The sequence below is a fragment of the Lutra lutra genome, chromosome 9 (assembly GCF_902655055.1).
Source record: "Lutra lutra chromosome 9, mLutLut1.2, whole genome shotgun sequence".
In the NCBI taxonomy this organism is placed as follows: Eukaryota; Metazoa; Chordata; class Mammalia; order Carnivora; family Mustelidae; genus Lutra; species Lutra lutra.
The window spans coordinates 32,489,790-32,517,201 of NC_062286.1; the positions used below are offsets into that span (position 1 = coordinate 32,489,790).

General features: G+C 42.3%; 1 protein-coding gene across 4 annotated transcripts in view; it reads left to right on the forward strand.

Moving 5' to 3' along the window:
• TMEM178A (transmembrane protein 178A) overlaps positions 1-27,412 on the forward strand; it is a 57,817-nt gene that overhangs the window by 23,636 nt on the left and 6,769 nt on the right. For 3 of the 4 annotated variants that reach the window (XM_047746801.1, XM_047746803.1, XM_047746804.1), the window contains exons 2-4: positions 12,000-12,113; positions 14,526-14,663; positions 25,421-26,417. In XM_047746801.1, the coding sequence (XP_047602757.1) occupies positions 12,000-12,113; positions 14,526-14,663; positions 25,421-25,662 (494 nt within the window). In that variant the 3' untranslated portion in view covers positions 25,663-26,417. Of the gene's footprint in view, positions 1-11,999; positions 12,114-14,525; positions 14,664-25,420; positions 26,418-27,412 lie in introns of those variants that run through there. The other variant, XM_047746802.1, reaches the window with a different exon arrangement.

The following is a 27,412-nucleotide window of genomic DNA, read 5'->3' on the forward strand; positions in this document are numbered from 1 at the left end:
ACGGTCAGCTCACTCCACAATGGCTCATCTTTCTCCAGCAAGTTGCTCTTTTCTGAGTATTTGGGAAATTGCTAAAGCCATCAGCGTTCATGGGTCCCCATGTGGCAGGTGGGAGATCTCTCTCTCTCTCTCTCTTTCTCCTCTATCCCTCCACTCTCTCTTCACCCTCCCTGTTTCAGACTCATGGTTTAGTTTCAAGTCATTAGTTTCTCATTTTTGTGGAACCATATTCTAGATTCAGAAAGTAGGTCCTCTGTCTAAAAGGCACTCGCTCAATAAATCTTTATTGAATGAATGAATAAATGAATGAGTGAAAGAAAGATTACATGATGGTGTAATTGACTTTGGTGGCAAAAGGTAATGATTGACACTTGGCCCCCAAATTTTTTCCCAGATGCTGGAGGTGAGGATGAAGTTGCATAGGCTGCAGTTCCTCAGGTCAGGACCCACACTTTTCTGGTCCTTCTTAGAAAGACAGCAGGAAGAGGGAGTGGAAGGACACTGTCTCTATGGACTAGATGTGATTAGGACACTTGGTATATATGGATCTCATTCAGCCTCATTAACAAGTCTGTGAGATTGTATTATCTCTACTTCACAAATGAGGAAATGGAGGCTCAGAGTGGTTGAGTTTATTGCTCAAAGTCACACAGCTGGTTCCAAAGCCAGTATTCTCCTTTCTATTCCAGGACCCTGCTTCTTATAAGCACATATTAAATGTAACACACACACACACACACACACACACACACCCAAAACCCTATATTTCCAAGTTTTTCCCCATATTTGGGAGTATACAGGCTTACCCTCCCAATTAAAAAAAATCATATTCATCGATGTCCATACTAATTGAAAAAGTCATACTGGAGAATAAATAAAGCTTATGTTTGCTTCCTACACTGACTGGACGCCTTCCAGAATCCAGGAGATTTGAACTTCAGGTGTGTATTAAAAACAGCTTTAGACTCATGTACTATTAAGACAGGTTTTATTCAGACTGTATTGATCTCTCTGAGGTCAGCATGTCATGACCAGAGCCAAGAGTAACTAGCAGTAACTGTCGGGCTGTGCCTGTAATATGGTATCCCCTGTGGGAAGGAAAATACCACAATGTACTGAGTTGGAGCTTCCACTGAGCCAATGGCTGTATTTGGTTTCACAAGAATCAGAGCCTGGGGTACAAGATAATGGCGTAGGGTGTCTGGCTTCTTGCCAGGGGGATAGTCACATCCCCCTTGCCCACATTGGCAACTCTGAGCAAAAAAGAAGGAATAGAAGCTGCCTCCTGCTAGAGAGAGAGAGAAGGTAAAGGGAAGGTAAGGAGAAAGGGGAGGGAGAGAGAAGCAGAGTGCACTGAGCTGGGCTGAAATCCCCCATAAATCACATAAAATCTCATCCTCTCTTTGATCTCCACTCATGAATTCCTGTCCTACCAGCTACACCAGCCACGATCAGCCACGATCACCCATGATCACCTGTCTCAGAGCCGTGCCATGATGGCTCTGAGAATCCGAGAATCCCTGGTTTTGATTTTTCCAAGTTGTATTACTTTTTATTGTAGATATAACACAGTAACTCCATTAAAGGAAATTTAAAAATGAATTCAGCCAACTGGTAGTCATTCACTGCCTTAACCCCGTGAAAGTTTCCACCTGTGTTCCAGATCATGCTTCTGGAGCACTGTTTGTTCTGGTTTGCTCCAATGCCCCTCCCCTTTTCAACTTCCTGTGATGTTTACTCTCTCTGTGGTAGGCTGAATCTGTCAGGCTTGTCACTGAACCCTCCCTCTTTGGCCCCTAGAGTTCATGTGTTTACAGTTCAAGGAAATCACCAGAGTCTTGCCTTTAAAGAATAGTCCAGCGGTCTGTGTTTGTTCAGGTAAATAAAGGAGCAGTAGCAGCAGTAATAATAATGATAATAATAATGACGATGATGATGGAAGCTAACACTAACAGTATGATGTGTCTCATTTAATCCTCCTCTGAGATAAACAGACTACCTCTGTCCATATATCACAGTTGAAGAAACTGATGCCCAGAGAGGTTAAGAAGCTTGCTAAGGATGCACAGCTAGTGAGTGGTGAAGCTAGAACACAAATCCAGGTTGTCTTGCTTCAGAGAGAATATGGAGTGAACAGAGAGACAATTTCACACAAGTGAGAAGCTGATTGTCCATTACTGATAAGAAACAAGGGTAGCAGAACAGGCTAGTAGGTTGTGCAGAGAGAGTCTAAACACAAAACGACGTTGACACCTTTCAAGTACTTCCTAGATCAAGCACTTGTTCTCAGTGGCTTTTACTTTATTTGGAGTCTTATTCACCATCTGGAGCTTTCCTCTCTCTAGTACAGTGGCCACCAGTCACATGAGACTAACGTTTGGGATGAGACTTATAGGGAAGGAGTTGTGCTGTAAGTGGAAAACACCAGATTTCACAGATTTAGTGTGAAAAAAGTATGTAGACTGTCTCACTAATAGGGGCTCCTGGCTGGCTCAGCTGGAAGAGTGTGGGACCCTTGATCACGGGGTGGTGGGTTCAAGCCCCCAGCTGGGTGTAGAGATTACTAAAAAAATAAATAAACTTAAAAAAAACCCTCACTAATAATTTTCAAAATATTGATTGTATATTAAATCAAAATATAATACAATTAATCTTACTTCTTTATTTTTGTAGCGTGGCTATTAGACAATTTAAAATTCTCTGTGTGACTTGTAGATTCTCGGTATTTCTCCTGGAAGAGTGCCCCTCCACTGTCTGTAATTTTTAATCTCTCTCCTCTCAATTCTGGAGTCCTGATGATGGCTTTGCCCTTAGGGCTTGACTTCAGGACTGGTTTTGTCCATTTGAGGCTTAAAAGTCAGTGTTGGGCCACTACACTCACTGTATTTGTTTCATTGATCTAAGTGAAGGCTGTTTATACCCCCTACAGGAGGCGACGAGGAAAGCATTTTCTTTTGTCTGCTTAGCCCCTGATTCCCTCTGAAATGAAATCTGAGGACAATATGGCAGCCACGCTGCCCTGTGACCCCAGGTTGGATCTTGCCTTTCAGACCAGGAGGGGCACAGGCAGAGCCAGTGGGAAGTTCTTTATTTTTCTGCCCACGGGCCGGTTATGGAATTCCAAGTTACCTTTGCAGTGTTCCAGGAAACAATGCAGAGTGTTCACTGACCGTTTCATATGCTGGATGAATGGAGCAAAGATTATACTGCTGTTGTCAGCAGCTGGGGCTACCCGAGATCTTAAACGTCAGGGACCCAGAAAGAAGTCACAGCCTCGACTCTTCAGGACCTTGGGACACTCAGAGGGAGGCAGAGTTTCTGATCTATTATGAAATGACAGAGACTTAGTGATCAGGAGCCAGATTGGGAGGCCCAGCCTCTGACATCACAACAAAGCCGGAGAATTGAGGGAGCTGCATGGACTGCTGCCTTCCTTCTGGAAGGCATTTTGAATGAAGGCATTCAACTGGGACAGGGGGAGTCGGATGTGCTCAGGGTGTCTGGGGTTGTCCCAAGATGATGGCCATATAGCTGTATAAGAAATGGCCACTACCTTGCCAAGATACACCCCTGGAAGGGATGGGGATAGCCCTGGGGACCAGTTGCGCTTTAGCTGGATGGCAGGGATAAATGACAGGGGTCTAGAGCCTGGGTCTGATTATGGTATGTCCTTGGATAGAGGCAAGACAGAGGCAGAGGATGGAAACCTCAGGCTTTATTACTCTAAGTGTGCACCAGAGATTTTCTTATCTTCTGTTTGCCCAAGTGTGGAAGTCAGTGCATGGGCACAGCATTAAACCTATCTAATAAGCTGTTATGTGGCATTTACTATGTGCTGGGTACTTTATTTTTAAATAAATATGTAATTCTACATTAAATACAAAATTACTTTATGGGAAGTAAAACTGTGTCCTGCTGAGAGTAATCAATGTAAAGAAACATAGGAAGTGCATGATAGTGGAAATGGTAGGTGGACATGGCAAACATCTTCAAGGTTTTCCACATCCTGCGTTACAGATGGGCAGCTGAGACCCCGGGGCCTCCAGATCTTCACACAGCGGATTTGTGCGGCAGAGGCATGAGGGTGGGTTGGAGGGTGGAGAGAGCAATGGCAAGGAGGCCAGTTGGCCAGCCATTCAGGAGTAAAGTGGTGGGAGCCTTGCCCTGAGCATGAGCAGAGATGACACCTGCGAGCCCCTGGGCAGACTGGTGTTCAGGCAGCCGTTACCTGTGTCTGTCTCTTTCTCTGCACACTTGGTTAATCTGCGATGCCCATTTAGGATGCAGACTGTTAGCGTGTGGCAATAGTTCTGTTATGGCGAATGGGAGCAGACGCCAAGAGATTATTTCATAACCAAATGCTGACATTTGTTGAGTGCTGTGACTGGCTGCATCCCATGCTACGTCCTTGAATGACCTCTTTCATTCCTTGCAATAACAGAGTAAAATATCTGCCATTCTTCCCCCTCTTTTACAGATGAGGGAACAGAGGCTCAGAGAGGTTAAGTGATTTGCTAAAAGTCACACAGCCAGGATTCAAATCCAAGTCTGACTGCGCGGCCTTTAGCCACCACACCTATTGCCTTGTCATTGACTGGGACACAGAGACTTCTTACAGCATCTTCGGTTTCTCATGTTTTTCTCTCACTTAACCTAGCGTATGGGTTTCTGTAACTTAGCTTAGAATTCAGTTCCTCGCTCTGAGCACCAGAGACAATAGAAATTCACCAGACCCTAAGCCCCATTCCTAACCTCTGTGCGACATATTTATGTCTCTTCTTCTGTAGCTTGTATCATCATTAACGTGGCTCTACTTGGCCCTTTAAGAAGCTAATTAATCACTAAATATAGATCACAACTTGTTCTTTTCAACCCTCTGCATGTTTTTTCCCCCCATTGTGTGATGCCATCTGGTGCTATGAGCTCATGCTTTTCTGTGTTCCTTTTCAGGGAGCCAGCTTCACTGCTCTCTCTACCCAGAAAGCCAGTTAATTTCAAAGTTTGCATGCACGGCTTTGAAAAAATTGGAATCGAATGCCTCCTTGTGGACTTTCACAGCATCACTCTTTCAGAGAACATCGCAGGGAACCTCCGTCTTTACCACCATCAGCGTAGACGCGTACACTTGTCGTTTCATCAAAACGACCTCATTTGTCTTTGGTGAGCTGTCAGGCAACTCCAGGTCTTTTCCTGTGTGATGTTAGTCTAGTTTCGTTTTGTCAGTTTAAAGTGTATGCTGTAGGAAGCCGACCTTAATAAAATACTCACCCCTTTGCATCTCTCTGACTTTTTGCTGGAGCAGCGGATCCGGTCCTTAAGAACAAGGAAATCATGCAGCTAACGCAGGCCTCTGACATTGCTGCTGGTCCGTCCTTCACTCCCACTTCCTCTCCTAATCCTGCCTGGAGTCTCTAATCATCTTCCAAGGGACTGGAGCCCGGGAGCTGTAGACTGTTTTCTTGCCAGCTCAGCTGAGAAGCTCTGGGCTCACCACCGGGCTCCCGATGCGTGGGATCGTGGAGAACGGCTTGTTACCGTCCAGTCCAGACCATGCTCCTCTCCACACTCCTTTCTCTCTTCTCATTTCAGAGCTCTTGGCAGTTTAAATTTAGCCTGGGAGCCTAGTGGGGAAGGAAAAGTAATTTGGCTCTGTGTGTGCGGCTTACCTCACTCCTGGCACAAGCCAGATACCCCTGGGGAAGCGAGAGTGCATTGGCCTGCTGCCTACCTCCTTTCTGCTGTCTTCCTCCTGAGATCATGCCTGTTCCCAGCAAGGGGCTGAGGAGAGGAGCCCTGAGAATGTCCACAGTGATTTCCCCAGCACAGAAGTTGTTCTAAGGCCAGCCCCTCGGACTCTCAGAGAATGGTTTCTCCCCAGTGTACACCCCATTTCCAGCCATAAGCAGCTTCTGTGAGATGCAGGTGGGATGAAATCCCTGAGTCAGCCACAGAGCCAAGCCCATCTCCAAATACCGGTATTGAACGATGGGGGTAATATATGGACAGAAGCCTCATTTAGGTATCAGCTTTGTTTCCAAAAGAGCGTATGTTGTTACTAAACAGAAAAAAAAAATGTGTTTTTCACTTCACATTGATAGTTTGCTTAATAATACAGTTCTAACCACCCACGGAATTAAGATGCACTCCTAAAACATTAGGATTTCTCATTTTCCTGCACGAGTAGAATACAGAGTTTGGCTAACAACACATGTTTTAGCGCTCAATTACTGCTTTGCACTGTGGCCTTAGGCTAGTTCCTTGACGTCTCAGAACTTCAGTTTTCCACTTACTTAATGGAGTGAATCCTACTTTTCTTTTTCTTAATCTGGTTTGTAGGGTTGTGGGTGAGTATCAATTTTATCGAAAGCTTTTTCTGCATCTTTGAGATGAGCTTGTGGTTTCTGCGCTTTATTCTATTGGTAAGGTCTATTATATGAATTGATTTTCGTATGTTGAAGCAATCTTGCATTCATGACATCAGTCCCACCTGGTGCTGATGTACAATCCTTTTTATATGTTGTTGAATTCAGTTTGCTAGTGTCTGTTGAGGATTTTTGCATACCTATTCATAAGGAATACTTTGAATTAGTCTTTACTTATGATGTTTTTGGTTTTTGTATTGGGGGGTAATACTGGCCTCCTATCATGATTTGGGAATTCCATTTTTTTGAAGATTTTATGAATGATTGTTAATTCTTTAAATATTTGGTAAAAATTCACCAGTGAAGACATACGGTCCTGGACTTTTTTTCATTAGAAGGTTTCTTTTTTAAAGATTTTATTTTAAAATAACCTCTGTATCCATTGTGGGGCTTGGACTCACAAACCCCTAGAACAAGAGATCCATGCTCTGCTGACTGAGCCAGTCAGGTGACCCATCATTGGAAGATTTTTTTAATGAATTCTTTACTAACTGAGTCTCTACCTATTATAGACCTATTCAGATATTCTGTTTCTTCTTGAGCTGGTTATGGTAGTTTGTGGCATTCTACAAATTTTCCATTTCGCCTGTATAATTTGTTGGCATTTTTTTTTTTATAGTATGCTCTTAAACTCCTTTTTCTTTCCATAAGATTATTGATAATGTCCTCTATTTTATGCCTGATTTTAGTAACTTGAGTCTTCCCTTTCTTTATTATGGTTAGTCCAACTAAAGATTTGCCAATTTTATTTTATTTATTTATTTTCTTAAGATTTTATTCATCTGAGAGAGAGAGAGACAGAGAGTGTGCACAAGTTGGGGGGAGAAGCAGGGAAGAGAGGGAGAAGCAGACTCCTTTCTGAGCCTGGAGCCTGATGGGCAGGTCTATCCCAGGACCTGGAGATCATGACTTGTGCCCAAGGCAGACACTTAACTGTCTGAGCCAAGATTACCAAGATTTGTAAATTTTACTAATCTTAGTGCCAATTTTTGGCTTTGCTTATTTTGCTATTTTTCTATGCTCTGTTTCATTTATTTCTACTATAATTATATAATCTCTTTTCTTCTGCTTAGGATTTAATGTGCTTTTCCTTTTTTAGTTTCTTAAGGTAGACAGGTTATTGATTTGACATCTTGTTTTTTAACATGGGCATTTGCAGCTATAAATTTTCCTCTAAGCATGTTAGCAACATCCCATAAATATTGGTATGTTGTGACGTTGTTTTTTGTTTTCATTAAGGTGATTTTAAATTTCTCTTGTGATTTATTTTTGGATCCATTGGTTGTTTAGGAGTGTGTTACTTAATTTCCACAAATTTGGGAATTTCTCAAATTTTCTTCTGTTATTGATTTCTAATTTCATTGTAGGATGGTCAGAAAACATTGACTTTATATGACTTTATATGTCATTATGACTTTAATGTGACTTTCTGTCACATTGTGAGTTTAATAATTTTAAATTTATTGAGACTTGTGCTCTGTCCTTGGAGAATGTTCTACGTGCGCTCCAATAGAATGTGTATTTTGCTGTTGTTGGGGGAGTGTTCTGTAGATGTCTGTTTTGTCTAATTTTAGAGTGTTGTTCAAGTCTTCTGTTTCCATGTTTGTCTTCTGTCTACTTGTTCTACCAGATTGAAGGTAGGATATTTAAATCTCCAACTGTTATTGTTGAATTGTCTATTTCTTCCTCCAGTTTTTGCTTCCTAGATTTTGGGGGGGATTTGGGATTTTGCATCTGTTTACAATTTTATAAATTCCCAGTGGATTGGCCTTTTTGTCATTCTAAAATGCCTTTGTCTCTAGTAAAAATTTTTGTCTTGAAGTTTATTTTGTCTGATATTAGGATAGCCATTCCTATCTCTTTTGGTGATTGCATGGCATATCTTTTTCCATACTTTTATTTCCAACCTATTTGTGTCTTTGAATCTGAAGTGTGTCTTTTGTGGACATCATATAGGTGGATCATGTTGTTTTATTTATAATGCCAATCTCTGTCTTTTGATTGGGATGTTTATTCTGTTTAGATTTAATGTAATTCCTCATTAAGGAGGACTTATGTCTTCCAGTTTGCTATGTGTTTTCTGTATGTTCCTCTACTCTCTTCCATTACTATCTTCTTCTGTGTTAAATAAATGTTTTCTGGCAACCTTTTAAAATCCCTTTTGTTTTATTTTCTATTTGTATTTTTTTGTTATTTTCTTAGTGGTTACCCTGTGAATTATAATTAACATCTTAATTTATAACCATCTATTTTGGGTTAATGCCAACTGGATTTCATTTGTATATAAAATTTTGCTGCTTTATAGCCCCATTCCGTGTCCTGTCCTTTGCACAGCTATTACCATACAAATTACATTGTATGTTCCTCAACACAGATTTATAATTATTGGTTAATGCTTTGTGTCTTTTAAATCAGATAGGAGAAAAAAAGTTACAGAAAACACAAACAATACATTTATACCATTTTTTATGTTTACCCATGTCATGGTCTTGACAAATCTTCTTTATTTTTTCATGTGGATTCAGTTACTGTCCTTTCATTTCATTCAGACCACCTTTAGTGTTCCTTATTGGATAGGTCTAGTGACTAGAGTCTTAATCTCTCAGTTTTTGTTTAATTGGAAATGCCTTAATTTTTTCTTCATTTCTGAAGGATGACTTTGCCGCTTATAGAATTCCTGACTGATTTTCTTCCAGTGCTTTGAATATATCATCTCACTCCCTTCTGACTTACATAGTTTCTCATGAGAAACTCTTCTGCTCTTTGGAGGAATCCCTGTATGTGATTAGTTGCTTTTTTCTTGCTTCTTTCAAATTTTTTTCTTTGGTTTTCAGGAGTTTGATTATGATGTGTTTGGGTGCTGCTTGCTGTGAGTTTATCTTACTTGTAGTTCATCAAACTTAGATGTAAGATGTAAGAATATACGTTTTTTATCACATTTGGGGAGTTTTTGAAAATTATTTAATCAATTATTCTTTTTGGCCCTTTTTCTCTTTCCTTCTTTCTGGGATTCTCACTCTACTTACATTGGAATGATTGATGGTGTCTCACAGATCTCTGTGACTCTGTTTATTTTCTTCACACTTTTCCCCTTATTTTCTTCAGACTGGATAATCTCAATTGACTTATCTTCAAGTTTGCTGATAATTTCTTCTGCCCCTCTAGTGGAATTTTCATTTCAGCTATTATTCTTTTCAGGTTCAGAATTTCTATTTTTTTCCTTCTTCTTATACTGTCACTTTACTGATATTCTCTGGTGAGACATCATTCTCATACTTGCCTTAGTTCTTGGACTATGATTTTCTTTAGTTCTCTGAACATAGTTTAAGCAGTTGATTTAAAGTATTTGTCAGGTAAGTCCAACATCTGGGTTTCCTCAGTGATAGTTTCTACTGGCTGGTTTTTTTCCTGATGCCTGGGCCGTATGTTCTTGCTTCTTTGCATGTTTTGTACTTTTCTATTGAAAACTGAGTATTTAAAAAAAAATATTTTATTTATTTATTTGACAGAAATCACAAGTAGGCAGAGAGGCAGGCAGAAGGGGGTGGGGGAAGCAGGCTCCCTGCTGAGCAGAGAATCAGATGCGGGCTCGATCCCAGGACTCTGGGATCATGACCTGAGCCGAAGGCAGAGGCTTAACCCACTGAGTCACCCAGGCGCCCCCAAAACTGAGTATTTAAAATAATATTATGTAGCAACTCGGGAAATTAGATTCTTCCTCCTCCCCAGGGTTTGGTATTGTTTTGTGCTGTTGCTGTTGGGTTTTTAGTGTCTTTCTTTAACTAATTCTGTAAAGTCTGTATTCTTTGTCATATGTGGTCCCTGAAGTCTCTGTTTGACTGCTTTGTGTGAAGCTAATGGACAGAAATGTCCTTAGCTGCCTGGAGCTAATAAGCCCCAGTCTTTGCTGATGGGCTTTGTGCGTATGTTGGGCATGTCTTCAGTTCTGCCTTAGTCTTCAGCCCCTGCTTACAGGACCCCCAAGGTCACCCTGAAGACAAATAGCAAGTGGAATGACAGTTTTGAAAAATACAAATGCAAGCTATTAATACATTTGCAGCATGGTATCTGCTATTGTTCTCATACCAGATTGTTTGTTCTTTGTAAGCACAGGCCTTTTCTGACTTATAAACAGCTAATTCCTATGCCTTAGACCACATAACTGCTGCCATGGGCTCATGTTGAAAAAAAAAAAAAAACAAAGAATAAAATAAAAGAGCTTTGAACTTTGGAAGAATCTGTGCTTTTATAAGGGAAAAAAATAAAAAAGCTTCCCCAAAGCAGAAAGAGTCTTGGGCAGTGTTGCTCAAAAGAGATTCAAGGACTGCTTGTCTCAGAATTACTTGGGATGTTTGTTAAAGTTCAGCTTCCTGGCCCCACTCCAAATCTTTTGATTTAGAATATCTTTGGGTGGGTCTATCCAGGAATCTACATTTTTAACTAGCTTTCCATTGATTCTTGACGCACACTACTGTGTGAGAAACTCTTTAGGGAAGATGATCCTATAAGTGCCTGCACTTCAGAGATGGGCTCAATCCATCAAATAGTAGTTTCCCCCTCTAAAAAATTCGCTTTATTTCTATAGTTCATCAAATCCCATCAATTAGAGGTTTATTTGCATCTATGAGGTGTTTTTTTTTGTTGTTGTTGTTGTGTGTGTGTGTGTGGTTTTTTTTTTTTTTTTTTTAAAGCTACTGCCAGGGTTATAGGACTCAGGATGAATCATGGGACTCAGAAGACTTCAGGGGAAAAATAAACTCATATTTATTTATGCAATTAAAGCCTGGGTTGGGAGGGAGGGAGGGTAGAAGAAGGTACCACATAAGACAATGGGTATCCTTGCCCATTTCAAAATTTTGCACCTAGGACTGGTCATGCAACTAGAAAAGGTAGGGAGAGTTTTTTTTTTTTCTTTTCTTTCTCTTCTCTACTTTTATATTTATTTTTTCCCCCTCTCTACCTTTAATATTACTCTTTCTCTTGGGGACCAGAATTTAGGTCAGTAAAATTTGTGTTAAGGGAATAATACATCAGCTGCCCTGGGCTTAAAGAGCCTGTTGAAGGTTCTCTGGTCACTGAATCACCACCTAAACCACCAACAGGAGGGTTGTTTTCATGGAATGATGTCTTCTGGTTTCCAAATAACACACTTCTTAATGATCTTTTTGATGCTTCCCATTTGAGAGTTTGAGATTGGATCAAGTTCAGGCTCATGTAATTTATCTGGGTTAACTTAAAATTTTAAATTGATTTCCCCCAACCATCTGTATACCTTTGGGCCATTTCTCCTTGTGGAGTTTTGTGTTTAGTTAACACAAACTCAGTGTTGAAAAACACTTAGGAGAGTTTAGATCCTTATCAATTTTAACACATTCAAGAGTGAAGCATGATTTAAAAAATCATGTTATGTTTTAGGTGTTCACTGCTCCAACTTGCCCACGTTACTGTGTGTCATCAAGAGATTCCTATCCCTTCCCCCATTCAACCCAGTTTAGGGACACATCACTCTGCTGTGGGTCTCCAGAATGGTGTTACAAATGCCCAGACTAGTAAATCCCATTTCTTATTTCCTTCAAGGTATTGCACAGAGATGCACGGCTATCAAGTACCACTTCTCTCAGCCAATCCGCTTACGAAACATTCCTTTCAATTTAACCAAGACAATTCAGCAAGATGAATGGCACCTGCTTCGTGAGTATTTCTGGGAAAGGGTCAGAGAGGAAATGGTGTCTTTGTGAACTAAAAGTATTCCCACCAGCCCTCTCAGGTTTGAACTGAGAGATGCTGTACTGAGCATTTGTGAGCCTGTGGGCCAAATCTAACTTAGTCAGAGACTCTGAGAGTCATTTCACTATGCTCCACAACTTGTTTACAGATGGAATGTCTGAAAATCAGGCCTGAGGCATGTGTGTTTCTGCCCTGGGGGCATCTGTATACAAATGGCCTCCGTACATGAATGGCCTCCTGCATCTTTTCTTTACCAGGTCATCTGGCACAGGGACCTGTTCTGCCACTAGTCTTGGTAAACCAAGGAGATTGTATCTTAGGTACTCTCAGTTTTTTGTTTTGTTGATACAATATTCATTTTAGCCACCATGTCTACCGCAGGCCTTGGTATTTCTGCTAAAATATCTTTATGAGTGTATGTTGCAATTTTCTTAGAGGATGTCTGTCATCAGAGGATATCTCGACAATGGGAACCACTCTTTTCCACAGTCAGGAAAATGTGAAAATCTAGAAAGGATCATGCAATGTAACCCTAAAGGGGGCTGATATTTACCTGAAAATTGCTGATTCATGCTGCCTGGTGATAGGTGACTCAGGAAAGCAAAAAAACTAGACCCTAGTCAGAGGTTGACGTCCTTTTCCAATGAAATAAACAGCAAGAACTTTGGGGATCTTGTTTGGTGACCAAAACCACTGCAGAAAACCAAGCAGAATCTCATTTTGTGAGGCAATATTTGCAGATCAAAAGATTGTTTCGAATCTCAAACATGGACTTGGAAGTTCTTATGACACTGGATTAGCCGTGGTCTCATGTTATACATATTAGTATTGGCAAATTTAGGACTTGGAAAGTCATTGTCTGAAATGTGGCTTATTTCTTAATGGTACTACTTCCTGAAAATTCTTTCTTGTTGGCTGATCTTAACAAGGATTTCTCAGCAGATTTAAGCTAGAGTTTTGTCTAAGTGTTCTTACACCTGAATTTTTTATGAGTGTGTTTGGAGTTCTTTGTCTTAATCAACAGTCCTGAAAGCTCTGTAGTCACTGGTTTTAAGACCGGTGAAAAAAGATCAATGTAGGAGCCTGAGAAAGAACCTCACCTCTTTACTCGAGGAGTTTGTGGTTTGCTGTTGCCCAGTAAGGCAGTATTTGAGTGTTCTCTTGATCTTTTTTGAGGTTCAGAAAGACACTTTTTTGAGGAAAGACACTTCCAGCATTTGCATGCATAGCTCTTTCTAAGATTGTCACATTTGTGGATGTGTACCAGGTTTACCAGATAAGCTTAACACGCCTGGTACTAATGCAAATCCCATGTAGATTATATCTGAACCTCGCGCCTTTTAAAGGTTGTAGACAATAGAACTACTACTTAAAACCACAGGGAATTTAGGAAATTGAGACAACAATGGCTGACCTATGACGACATTTCCCCTGCTCAGATATGGATGTCGCAAAATGACTTATTCCCTTAACATTAAACTCAGCCCCTTTAAATGATCACCGCCCTTGGCCTGAGGTGTCTACGCTTCCTCTTCTAGGCAACTGGCTTTCATTTAGATGCTCTGAGCTGGAAATGAGAAATTCCTTTAAAAGAAAGGAATGGTCCATGTGGGCCCAGAGCTGTGGACTGGCCTCTGGGGCAGCCCATCTATGCTTGGGATCTACTGTTTTAAGAAGGATCACAGACATTTAGATAACAATTTTTAAAATTCAATTTGTTCCCCGAAGAAAGGGAAGGAAGGAAATAAAAGAAGAAAAAGAGCAGAGGTTGGGCAATCAGAGTGCTGCTTTAGGACAGCGAGCACAGTGAAAATATATCTGGGTCCATGTCATCGGTCCGTGTCTTGGTTTTGCATCGGAGGTGGGGGAATGGCTGCGCTTCTGTCCTAAGGATCACAATTGTGTCTTTATGACAAAGACAAATAAAATAATTGGCACCCGTGGTGCTCAGGTAAAACCATATTTCCCTGCAGCATAGCTTGTAGGCTCTTTCTCCAAAGCCGGGCTAAGCGTAGCCCCGCAGCGGTGGTAAGCTGCATGCCCGTTGCTCTTTTAACGAAAGTGGAGATATTTCGCTCTCTGTTTCCTAAGTAACCGCTGTCTATGAGCCAGTTTTACTTGGGCATTGTCCTCTGCTCTGCTGTCTGCGTGGTGCAGATGTCTCCGTGCACGCAGGGAAGGTAGACTCTGACCCCAACCCTCTTCTGGTGGAAAACCTGGGGAGAGACTTCCCTAAACAACCCCAAGCCTGCAGACCCCAAGACTGCCCGTGCCACTGACTAGTGTTTGCAATGTACGCAAAGCTCTTCATTCTCTAGTTTTCAATAACTCTGTTCTTTCTGCTTCCCATTCTGAATGTCTGTACCTCGAGAGTAGACCTGAGAAGAATCACGGCTGGCTTCCTGGGCATGGCGGTGGCCGTCCTGCTCTGCGGCTGCATCGTGGCCACGGTCAGTTTCTTCTGGGAGGAAAGCTTGACCCAACACGTGGCCGGACTCCTTTTCCTCATGACAGGTATGCTGAACACCTCAGACACCTCTCTGGGCAGAACGGAAGGCTGCTTTGCGTGTGGCCAGCTTTGCTCTGCTAATTTTGCTTGCACCTGTGAGAAAAGCAGCCAGGAGTCATTGGGTTTGATGGGTGATAGAGAATGTAAAGAAAACAACAGTGTTCCTAATACAGACCTCGTTTCTGCAGTCCGGCCCTAGCCCTGGCCTGGACTCTTGGGGAGCATGGGCCATTGTTTATCAGGAGCGTGCCCGGAGAGAGAGTGATCCTCAAAACCACCCCCCTGAGCTGAAAGTCAGCTCCAAGTACTTCTCTTAGTGACGGTGTCTTTGGGGTCATTTTTACACACAAAACATTCATTCATTTCACTTCACAGATAGTTTCTGAGGACTCAGTATATACCAGGCACTACTTTAAGTACTAGAGACACGATGAATAAGGGAGACAAAATCCTTCTCCATTTTTATCTAGAGGAGAAGGAGACAATACGGTGTGATAGTAATAAAAACTGTGAGGAAAACAAACAAGGTGGAGTAGGGAGCCAGGGAACACCTTGCTGAGGTGGCGATTTCCAGGCTGAATTAGGAAAAGCATCCGGCTTTTGGGAGTGTGCTTAGAGGTGAGCCAAGCCCTAGGGGCAGGGATGCCAAGCCCTAGGGGCAGGGATGCCAAGCCCTAGAGACAGGGATGGTTGGTGTGTTTTGAGCCACAGAAAGAAGACCAACCAATGTGGCCAGAAAGCAGGGAGATGCAGACAGTGATTTGAATTTTAATCTAAGGGTAATGGAAGCCACCAGTTTTTTTTTAGAGATTTTATTTATTTGACAGAGATCACAAGTAGGCAGAGATGCAGGTAGAGAGAGGGAAGGGAAGCAGGCTCCCTGCTGAGCAGAGAGCCCAATGCGGGGCTCGATCCTAGGACCCTGAGATCATGACCTGAGCCGAAGGCAGAGGCTTTAACCCACTGAGCCACCCAGGCGCCCCTTGTTGTTGTTGTTGTTGTTGTTGTTTTAAGATTTATTTATTTATTTGAGAGAGAGAGAGAGAGAGAATGAGCTGTGGGGGAGGGGCAGAGGGACAAGCTGACTACCTGCTGACTTGGGGTTTGATCTCAGGACCTTGAGATCTTAAACTGAGCCAAAGTCAGACAGTTAGCCCACTGAGCACCCAGGCACCCCAACCACTGGGAGGTTTTAAGCAGAAGAGAGACTTGATCTTAAAGCAGGGGATTGGAAGGAGGATGGTGTGTGGAGACATGTCTGTGGTCTTTTTGATTAGCAAGTGAAGGAGTCAGGAGCTGAGCTGACAGCTAATACTAAAGGTGGCGACAGGGAAGAAATCTTTTCCTTCTGCTCCTTCACAAAAATAAAAATTTTAACGTATTAGTGATTAGTGAATGTCAAATGCACAGTTTCACAAGCATACTCAGTATCAGAGCTAATTTGACTTTGGATATGCAGCCATTTTGAACAAGCCTACTTGTGCTTCTCTGAAGTTCAGTTTTCAAGTGACCATGACTGGGTTTGCCAGCACGTCTCACGTAATGGCCCCTCACGCATGGCCCCTCACGCACGCCTGCGTTAACTGGGGGCAGCTGTACCTGACTCTCATTGGCTGACGCCATTTTCTGTCTGCCAGTCTTTCAGGATTGACAGGTAGGTGGCGCTTTGCTTTCTGATCAACCAATCTGAGGCCTGAGTAACCCAAGTCACAGGCAGAGACCCTTCCTTCTGATGGCCATGGGCCCCTTTCTCTCCCTGTGAGTAACATGGGTCATTGTTGTAAACACGTGGACAGAGCATTCCGAAATCATATGGCCCCTGTAGAGTCTGAGCAGAAAACCGACTTAAGCTTTCCAGAAATTGGTGAATACACTAAGACTGTAGCACAGGGAGGCCAAAATTCTAGTTCCTGAGGTTTTGGAGGAGGATTTGAACCCTGAGACCAGCCACCGGGTGCCTCATTTAAAACCCAAATGACCGAATGAGTGGGTCAGGGTAGCAAAGAAGCAGAGAGAGCCTGTTTCTTCCCATAAGATTCCTTTAAGCCTCTGCTGGGCCATAAGAGTCATTAAAAATCTTGTCCATCTTCTTCCCCTTCTTATTAGTTGAGCCCCCCATTTTCCTGACTCGTGTCAAAGGACTGCAGGTTCATTCTCCCCCAACCCTGGAGAGGCCCACATCACGTTCGTCCCCTTGTCAGGAAAATGAGGGGAGCTACAGACAAGAAAGCCTTAGTGATGGTTTAAAAACATACTTTAATATGGATAAAGCATAAATAATTTAGAATGCCCTTAGATATAAACAATTATTAGCAAGGAAATAGATCACTGGGCCATAAAAGCCAGGGGTAGTGAGAGCTCCCGAGAAGGTCGTGGGCTGGTCTGGTTTTAGATGAATGGAGGGTGGTTGTTGAACCTGGGGTGGGCACGGAGGAGAGCTAGCCGCCAGGTGGCCAGCTGCCAGCTCTGCCTTTCCCTGCTCAGCCCTCTTTTCTGATCCACACATGGACTGTAACTCCGGGCCATACTGGCTCAGACATCCTCAGAATTTACCATCAAAAACCCCTGTGCAACTGATAAACAAAAACAAGACAAACAAAACAATAGCCACAATAATACAAACCCCACAACCACCAAACCCCCCCCCAAAACCTCAAAAAACCCAAACTTATCAACTTGACGTTTGATGACCTGTCCTAAGGGACTAACAGATACAAACTAACGTTCTTTTGCTTTCTTTGCTTTGGTTGGCCAAGCAACATTTTTGGAATAAAGGGGAAAATCCTCTTGTAGTCCCCACCACCTGAAAAATTAGGTGATTTAAATATTTTTTCTTATTCTGAATCAAATCTCACTGATGAGTTTGCCTCATTACAAAAAAAAAAAAAAAAAGAAGGGACACCTGGGTGGCTCAGTGGGTTAAAGCCTCTGCCTTTGGCTCAGGTCATGATCCCAGGGTCCTGGGATCAAGTCCCGCATCGGGCTCTCTGCTCAGCGGGGGCGGGGGGGGGGGGGGTTGTTTCCTCCTCTCTCTCTCTCTGCCTGCCTCTCTGCCTACTTGTGATCTCTGTCTGTCAAATAAATAAATAAAATCTTAAAAAAAAAAAAGAAGTTCACAACCATCATCCCATTAAAGAACTTAGTTTTCTGGGCTTCCATTTATTCTCCCACCATAAGCTTGTTACGCTGTTCTACTCGGTGGTTTTCAATAATGTTGGAGAGCTGCAGGCCCTTGCCGTGGGCGGATCTGCTATGTCGTGCTCATCTGTTCCGTTACTGTTGGGTTTAGAGAGGTTTGTTTTATTTTTTTGCAGTTTCAAATACTGCCTTTACCTTTCCTTTGCAAATCCCGGATAATGACATGAATCCATTGCCCGAGATAAATTAACTGGAGGCTGTTCACGTGCAGTAGCTGCAGAGGTGAACAGCAAAGGGTTAAAAGAATTGATTTTAATTAAGCAGAAGTGTCTTCAGCAGCCCTTGTCAGCATCTCTCCCACAGATTTCTGATGCTAAACTTAGCTGCTTCTAATGTGCTGGCATCTCCATTCTCTGCCTGAACTTATTAGCCAAGCCTTCAATGAAGAGAGTCAGTGATGTGACAGTTTGAGATGTTAAAATGGAAACTTTGAAACAGTCTTCCTCCTTCTGCCTTATTGCTTGCAGACAGTTCTTGATTATCCACATGTGAGCCAGCAGTGCTGGTGTTTGCCCCCTTCCTTTCCCCTGGGGCCTCACAAAGGGCCTTCCAGCGGGGGCGGCCATGGACTTCATATCCCCCAGGGGCCCCAGAGGTGGCCCTTGGACTTCGTGACCTCTGAGATCACACACACACACACACACACACACACACACACACACACACATACACACACACACACGATATAGAAGAGGTACAGGCAGAGGACTGAGAGGGTAAGACACTTGTAGCTCATCTGCCGTTGGCCTGTGAAAGCATTTGCCATCAACGTTTTTTTTTTTTTAATTAAAGATTTTATTTATTTATTTGACAGAGATCACAAGCAGGCAGAGAGGCAGGCAGAGAGAGAGGAGGAAGCAGGCTCCCTGCTGAGCAGAGAGCCCGACTCGGGGCTCGATCCCAGGACCCTGAGATCATGACCTGAGCCGAAGGCAGCGGCTTAACCCACTGAGCCACCCAGGCGCCCCTGCCATCAACGTTTGATGACGGATTGTGTTAGATTGCCATGGTGCTATAATCCAAATGGTTAGAATTTTAGTTATGTATACAAAGATTTGAAAGTGTTCATTTATTCAATGTAAACATTTTAAAGTATAATGTTTATGTCGCTGTTGCTCTTGTTTTATTATCTTTTAAAACACTGGGAATCTCAAAAATTAGTTATAGCTTGGGCCTCCCTTCATGGGGTCCTCACTCTCCACTGGATCCATTCCCCTGCCCAGGCAGGGCTGTCCATTGAGTACTGTGACAGCAGACAGAAAGGTGACAGGGCCCAGGCTGCCCAAGAAAGCTCAGGACAGTCAACAGCCATGGTCGGTTATCCTTTCTTTTGCTTCAACACATTAAAACAAAACAAAACAAAACAAAACCAAAAAACCAAAAAGAAACAAAAAACAAAACTAAAAAACCAAAAAGCCACTATAGTAGGTATATAGAATTATCTAGGTTATCCATTGATTATGACCTAAAACCACAGGACCTTAGTGCCTGAGTTGAAACATTGGGAGCCAGATGTGTTTTGGAATTCAGGATTTTTAAGTTTTATTTTAGAAAGGTAAATATGGTGCATAGATCTTATATTATCTAACACACTCAGCATGGCCTAAAATCAAATCCATTAACATTTCTGCAGCAAAACATATGAATATTCACATGAAGCAGGATCAATAAGGACTATAAATAGCCTCATGTCACACCAGGTCAGGGTTTGCATTAAATAAGATTGCTGAGATCTTTCAGGGGAAGATGGGATTTTTTTATTTTTATTTTTTAGTAATTGTGCATTGTGGATCTTCTATTTTACTTCTTAAAGTGTTGTCTGTTTCTTGCCCATTCATTTAGGAAAGACAACTTAGGAATGGCTTTTCGAGCAATCTGTGTGAAAGTAGCATGAGGCATTTTTGCTGGAAGAGCAAAGAGATCAGGATGATGGGCAGGCCATCTTTTGAAGGACTGGGAAAAAAAAAAAATCAATGTGTATGCCTTTGGGTGTTGTAGTTGTGTTATTTATCAAGCAGGCTAACTGGGGTGAAGCAGCTCCCACTCCTTTCACATTGTTAAGCACATCAAAGGAGGATGGTCAGAAGAGGGGGCCCATTTACCCTAATTACAGCTTGCCAGCTGGCCACAGGCACCTCAAGGAGTTCAGGGAAGGAAATTGGGTTGATGATCTGGGATGGTTGCATAAATTTACTTCCATTCTGATCCGAAAAAATCCCTTCCAACTCTGTAATTCTGCAACATCCTTGTATCTTCTAATTAAGAATATTGGTGGAAAGCTTTTTAATACATTATAAGAAAAGTAGTTGCATCCCGGGCTTTTCAGAACCAGTAACTCTTCACTCTTGAAGATGCTACCGGCAATAACCATGACCCAGCCTGGGATTCAGGCTGGGCCAAGGAGTATCAGTGCTGGCTGCAGGGGACTGCAGTAGACTCCTGGCTGGTCAGGGAGTGAGTGGAAGGGAAGGAGAGCCTAGGAGAAGAATGGAGGAGAGGTGACCTCTCTCCTCATGGATCTTTATGAAGGACCATTAGATTTTGAACTTTTTGAGTGCAGGGGTGGTACCTTATTTATCTTTTTGTACTCCCGCCGCATACCTTGCATGAACTGGATTGCTACCGACAAACATGTGGCATTATCTGCGCTAACGTGCCCCCTGGGTAAGTCTTACCGGGGTAACTTGGGATGCCCCAGTCCTGAGGTCGGTAGAACTCAATGTGTTATAGAACTCAGTTTTGTTTGGCTGGTTTTGTTGACTCCCTGTGCTCAGCACTACTAGGATCCATGTGGAACTTTAGTCCAGGGGGTGTCTCTTACCTTGCCCTGAGATGCATGCTGGAAAGTGGACTGGAAAGAGCACCTGGGGTTCCTGATCACATCCACATCAAACCAATCACAGCTGTGATCAACGAGGACTCATTAAACCACCTCTAAGATGATCAGACCCAGGGTGGGATGTAGTAGATGCTTGATAACTAATTGCAGAATCACTGATTAACATTTAAAAATAGTAAAGTCTTGCTAAGACCCATAAAAGAAATAGAAATATACTTCCTACATTGATTGCACATGCATAGGATGTTATGGGTTGAGTTGTGTCCCTCCCCAAATCCCTAGGCTTGAAGTGTGTTTTTTTTTTAATTTTTTAAAAGATTGTATTTATTTATTTGACAGACAGAGATCTACAAGTAGGCAGAGAGGCAGGGAGAGAGAGAGAGGAGGAAGCAGGCTCCCCGCTGAGCAGAGAGCCCAATGTGGGACTCCATCCCAGGACCTGGGATCATGACCCAAGCCAAAGGCAGAGGCTTTAACCCACTGAGCCACCCAGGCGCCCCCCTAGGCTTGAAGTTTAAACCGTCAGTACCTCACAATGTGACTGTCTTTGGAGACAGGGTCTTTAAAGAGGTGATTAAGGTACAATGAGATCATTAGGGTGGGCCTAATCCTATAAAATGACCAGTGTCCTTAAAAGAAGAGTCCATTTGGACACAGTTATGGAGGGAAAACATTAGAAAGAGAACTAGAAGACCACCATCTACCAGCCAAGGAGAAAGGCCTTGGAAGAAACCATCCCTGCTGATAGCTTGATCTCAGACTTCTTGCCTCCAGAACCGTGAGAAAATTTCTGTTGTTTCAGCCACCTAAAGTTCTGATGCTTTGTGACGGCAGCCCAAGCAAACACAGAAGCACTGGGAGATGTGCATATAGAGCTAAAATAGAATTCCACAGTATATTAAAAAAAAATTTTTTTTAATTAAAAAAAAAAAAAGGAGGGCTGCCTGGGTGGCTCAGTGGGTTAAGCCTCTGCCTTCGGCTCAGGTCATGATCTCAGGGTCCTGGGATCGAGTCCTGCATCAGGCTCTCTGCTGGGCGGGGAGCCTGCTTCCTCCTCCCCCTCCCTCTCTCTCTCTGCCTACTTGTGATCTCTCTCTGTCAAATAAATAAAATCTTAAAAAAAAAAAAAAAAGGAGGGTGCCTGGGTGGCTCAGTTGGTTAAGCATCTGCCTTTGTGCTTTTGGCTCAGGTCATGATCCCAGGGTCCTGGGATCAAGTCCCACATTGGGCTACCCGCTCAGTGGGGAATCTGCTTCTCCATCTGACTCTGCCTCTCTGTCTCTCATGAATAAATAAATAAATAAATAAATAATCTTAAAAAAGAGAGAGAGAGAGAATTCCTCAGTATTAGCATTGACCTAAGACTAAGAATCCAGCTACAACAAAGACGTTTTCTTCATTTGAGTTACACTTGGTATCTTTGAAGTGAGGATCACCCCCCCTTTTTAAATATCCTCTTTTACAAAATCTTGTTGGGCAAGTTGGAGACAATGCTTTCTCTCCTCTCAGTATGTTTTCTGGTAATAATCAGAAACAGGCCTGCCCATCCCACAAATAACAGCTGTGGCGTCTCTCTGTGTGCCGACTCTGAGACGTGAGGGTCTAACACAGAGGAACTCTTGCATATGCTTTTTTGTGACTCCTTGCTTTCCTCTTTCTCAGAACAACTTCAAAAGTGTCTTGGAAGAATTAAAAACGTCACCAAACGGCACCCCCATGACAGAATGTGGGAAGGGAGTGGGCGGATGGGGTCATGTTTGTGGGTTCATGGTAACCCTCCCCACTGACCTGAAGCAGAGCGCATAAAGACAATAGAAAATAAGGCAGGTTTTTGTCAAGATTTGACAAGTGCCCTCTTCCAAAAAGAATTTAAGTGGCACAGACATGCTTATATATCACCATAAAATAAGCAGAGAGAAGTGATACAAGTAAGAAAAAGGAGCAATCAGGTTTGCGAGGCAAGATGGCTCTAAGGGTGAGGTCAATAGCAAAAAGCATGACATGAAGTGCCCAACTCTTGCTCACGGTGGGCCGCTGATTAGCTTTAGGGAGTTTCAGCAGCTCCGTCAGAGACAGAAATTTCTATCAGTGACATCAAGCTCAGTGTCCATGAGGTCCACAGATGGAAGGCACAATCATTCGTGACACCGAGGGCAGAGAAAATCATCCTTTTGGTTAAGTCCTCAGGTTAGCTTATTTCTTATAATCTTTTTCTATTTTGTGTGAACTGGTGGTGTTCCGCTGAAATTCATTTCACCAAAAACACCTTTGTGGAGCTGGAAGGGGAGAGGGGCTAACGAAATTAATGTTTAGTATAAAATCAAAGGGAGCATGTATAGTATATACACAGCTTTCTTCTTCTTTTTGATGGGGTTTGGGTGGGGGAATGTTCTTGCTCCATGCCTTATTTTGGAGTAACAGAATCACAAGAATTTGACACAGTAAGGGTTTTCGGTAACCAAGTCCCCCATTTTTTTTTTTCCCCTGGGTGAAGAAACTAAGACTCAGGTTAGGTAATTTCAAGGTCACACAGTGATTAGGAGCAGATCTGGGGACCAAAATACACATTTCCTGCCTCTCAGCTTAGTGCATTTGGACATCAAAGGATGCTTAAAATCTTAGTTTGAACTCAAGTTTTCAGAGGTCATTAAAACTACATTACTCGTAAAAAGCCTTGCTTTTAGGCATTCAGCTCTTTGCAGACAGTTGAATGCAAAACAGAGTTGTTTTCCTGTGATTGGGTCATTGTTCTATTATTATATTTTACCTGTTGATACTCCAGAGATCAATTTTTTCTAACTGCCTTATTGTTCTATTACCAGCATTCCTTAGAAAGACCTTATTATATATAAACATTTTCTTTGTTGTGGTGCCAGTGAAAACATTGATGTAAATGTAGGAACATTTGCTCTTCACAAGGTTTGAAAAAAGCAGAGGAGTATTATTTTTTGATGAGTCCATTCCTTTATGAAAGAATTATTTCCATCATGATCTTTGGAGAACTCAAAGTGATACGTTTGCCATAATAACCTAGAGCAGGAAGTCACAAGATAAGATTTTTATCCTTTTTGGGAAAATAAAATCCCTTTAGATTTTAAAAACAGAATTAGACAAAGGGTAGGAAATAACGAATTATTGCAGATCGAGTGTCCTTTTAATTGGAAACATTTCTTTTCTGAACGCACATTTGGTAAAGGGTTCAAGCAATGTGCCTTTATGTGATTTGAGAGCAAGCAGAATTCTGACACTTAAAAATGGCATTAAGGTCATTTTTATTTCCTCCCAATTGCTGCCTTCTCTGAGTTTGCTTTTCTGCTAGTGTTTCTGATCCCCAGAGCTCTATCAAAAGGATCAAGGGAAATCTGTTACTTCTGGCCTTCTCTTTTGAGTCCCCAGATCTGTCTCTGTCACCTACAGAAATGCTCAATATATCCCCAAAGCAATTTCCAGCCAATAGATGCAACCTCCATTGTATGTGGGATAAACCAAAGTATGAAGAAGAGAGGCACAGGATTTGGAACAAACTGGATACTCCAATACTTCACTAGGTGTTCATTTCTGCTTTCGTGACCCATCTCTGGCAAAAGCCTCATTCTGATCCCCTGGCCATCCCAAAGGAGCATCCATAGGGGTCCACTTGGTGGAACAGAAGCATCTAAATCCTTGGAGCGTCACTTAAATACTAAAAATATTGTGTTTGGGAAATTTTTATCAGAGTTCTGATTTTAGTGTTCTGGAAGGACAGATAATTATACATACATGTGTTGGTACAAAAAAGTAAATCGGTCTGCTTTCTTTATGTCACCCAAATTATCTCCTATATTCTGAATGGTTGAAGTATGTGTTCTCCTTACTCAGCTATTTTACCTCAATCCCAACATCCTGGATTTAATTTGTATCATTTAAAAGTTTTTATTTGGGGCACCTGAGTGGCTCAGTCGGTTAAGCGTCTTCTTCCAGTGAGGGTCATGATCTTGGGTTCCTGGGACAGAGCCCCACATTGGGCTCCCTGCTCAATGGGGAGCCTGCTTCTCCTCCTCCCCCTCCCCACCTTTTGTGCTCTCTCTCAAACAAATAAATAATGAATAAGAAAAAAACAAAAGCTTTTATTCATTCATTGAAAAATACAATGATATGTTGAGGCCTTAACATGTGTCATGCTCTGAACCTTAAAACATAATTTAGCACATGAGAAACACATTTAAAATATTATTTATAGGGACCATGACAAATACTAATGATAATGGTAGCTGAAAAGGAAAACAGACATTATATGATGCTTGCAACTATATAAAAATGTGTCAGATCAGGTATAGGACAAGGGGAAAAGAAGACTGTTTTATCTTAGATGTGAGTGATTCTAGATCTTTTCCTTAAAGATAGAACTTTTATTTCATAGCTTTAAGAACAAAACCCAAAAATAAATTCAAATATACATCACCATCCAAGCAAGATAATCCTGAATAATTCAAGTTATCAGAATATGCTCCTGTGTTCTTTACTTGTACACCTCCCATACCTAGCGTACAGTCTGGCGCATAAAGGTTTTGCCAATGTTTGTTGAGCGAATTCAAGTTAATTCCAGCGTGAGCATTATAGCTTCTTTACTAATTTGGAGTGACCACCTCATCAGTTGACCTGGTTTTCACAAAGGCCTGTCTGGCATGTGCCTTGTAGCAGGCAACACTGTAACCAATCATTCTGTTCTCTTTGCATTATTTATAGGGATATTTTGCACCATTTCCCTCTGCACGTATGCTGCCAGCATCTCCTATGATTTGAACCGGCTCCCAAAGCTAATTTATAGCCTGCCTGATGATGTGGAACATGGCTACAGCTGGTCTATCTTTTGTGCCTGGTGTAGTTTAGGCTTTATTGTGGCAGCTGGAGGTCTCTGCATTGCTTATCCGTTTATTAGCCGGACCAAGATTGCACATCTAAAGTCTGGCAGAGACTCCACGGTATGACTGTCCATACTTGAGTTCCCTGCTCAGTGGCCCATCCACGATGCAGACGGCTCCTGAGAGGAACGGAGTGGAGTTCAAGTCGGGATCCCAAGCACAAAACGGTCTTTTTACATTCCAACCTGTTGCCTGCCAGCCCTTTCTGGATGACTGATAGAAAAAAATCATGCAAAACCTCCATACCTTTCTACGGACAAGACTACTGTGGATTCAAGTGCTTTAATGACTATCTATGCTTTGACTGTGAGACGGAGGGAGCGGTGCCATGGAACATTTCTAGGTTTAGAAAACAGAGGAAATTGCAATGGAAAAAAAAATTTGTATGATTGCCATTTATTTCAGAAAGTTTGTATATAACAATTACCTGAGAGTCATTTCTATTTGCTAAAGGATTCATAACAAAGCGAGTATAATTTTCTTGTCATCGAACCACGCTTGTTCAGTTTTAATGCGGTATCTTTGGAACTTGTCCTGAGGGTGTCTTGTTGTGTCAGCACCAAATATTCGTGCATTATTCGTGGATGTTCTTTGTCAACAGGAAGATTCCCCTTCTGTTGCCTTATTTATTTATTTATTTATTTATTTTCAACTGGCGTCTCTTCTCTGTCTTCGTACTGGAATCCGGGTCCTAAGGGAGACAGACCAACCGCGTAAGAGCTAATCTGTGACACTATGCAGTATTGTTCGATGTTTTTACCTGTTGTTTAACCTCTGTCTCTTTCTGTTAACTGGATTTCTGCATTAAATGGCTGCCCTCTTGTTAACCTGGGTGTGTCTTCTTTCAGTGGTGGGCGGATGGGTCTCAGCCATGTGGACAGAGGGACACTCTTTTGTTTTACTAAGACTCTTATGAAGTCTTACTAATTGCTTCATTTCAACTAGGTGGGTCACTAACCTGCTGTTGACAAAAGATGTCATTTTCAAACTTCTTTGAAAACCTTACCTTGCTGTTCTAAGTTTTCTTCTTGCTCTTCCTTTTACCACCTGCTTGGTAATGAGCTAGTGCTAAGGATACATAGTTTCTCCTTTGTCCTTGGATCTCCTGGGGCAGTGGGTTTCCATTTTGGCTGCACATTGAGAATCACCTAGTGAATTCCTCAACCACACCTGAACTGGGCCCCTCCTCAGGCCAATTGACTGGGAATGTCTGCAGCTGGACCCAGGCGTGAGTATTTTTGGAACAACATCCCAGAAAGTTCAGATGTGCTGCTGGGACTGGGAGCCACCGTTCTGGGCCAGAGCCACAGTAGTATCCTCCGCCGTTTCCTCCGCCGTTAACATTTATTTAGCACTTCATGTGTGCCAGTAATGGGCTATGTTTTGTTTTGTTTTGTTTTTCCAGGTATGATTTCATTTAACCTTCTGGAAAGCTCTGTGAGATAGGTACAATGATTCCATTTTCGTGATAAGGAAGCCGAGGATCAGCCTCAGGATGTTTGCTTCATTTTTTCTCAATCCTTTCCCCATGGCAGGGTATAGGACAAAAGTTAAAATCCTTCCATTGTGTCCCCTTATCTTTAGATAGACAGGTTGGCACCAGCTAACTTCCCAGCTTTTCCTTTTTTTTTTTTTTTTTTAAGATTTTGATTTATTTATTTGACAGACGGAGATCACAAGTAGGCAAAGAGGCAGGCAGAGAGAGAGGAGGAAGCAGGCTCCCTGCTGAGCAGAGAGCCCATGCGGGGCTCCGTCCCAGGACTCTGGGATCATGACTTGAGCCGAAGGCAGAGAGGGCTCAACCCACTGAGCCACC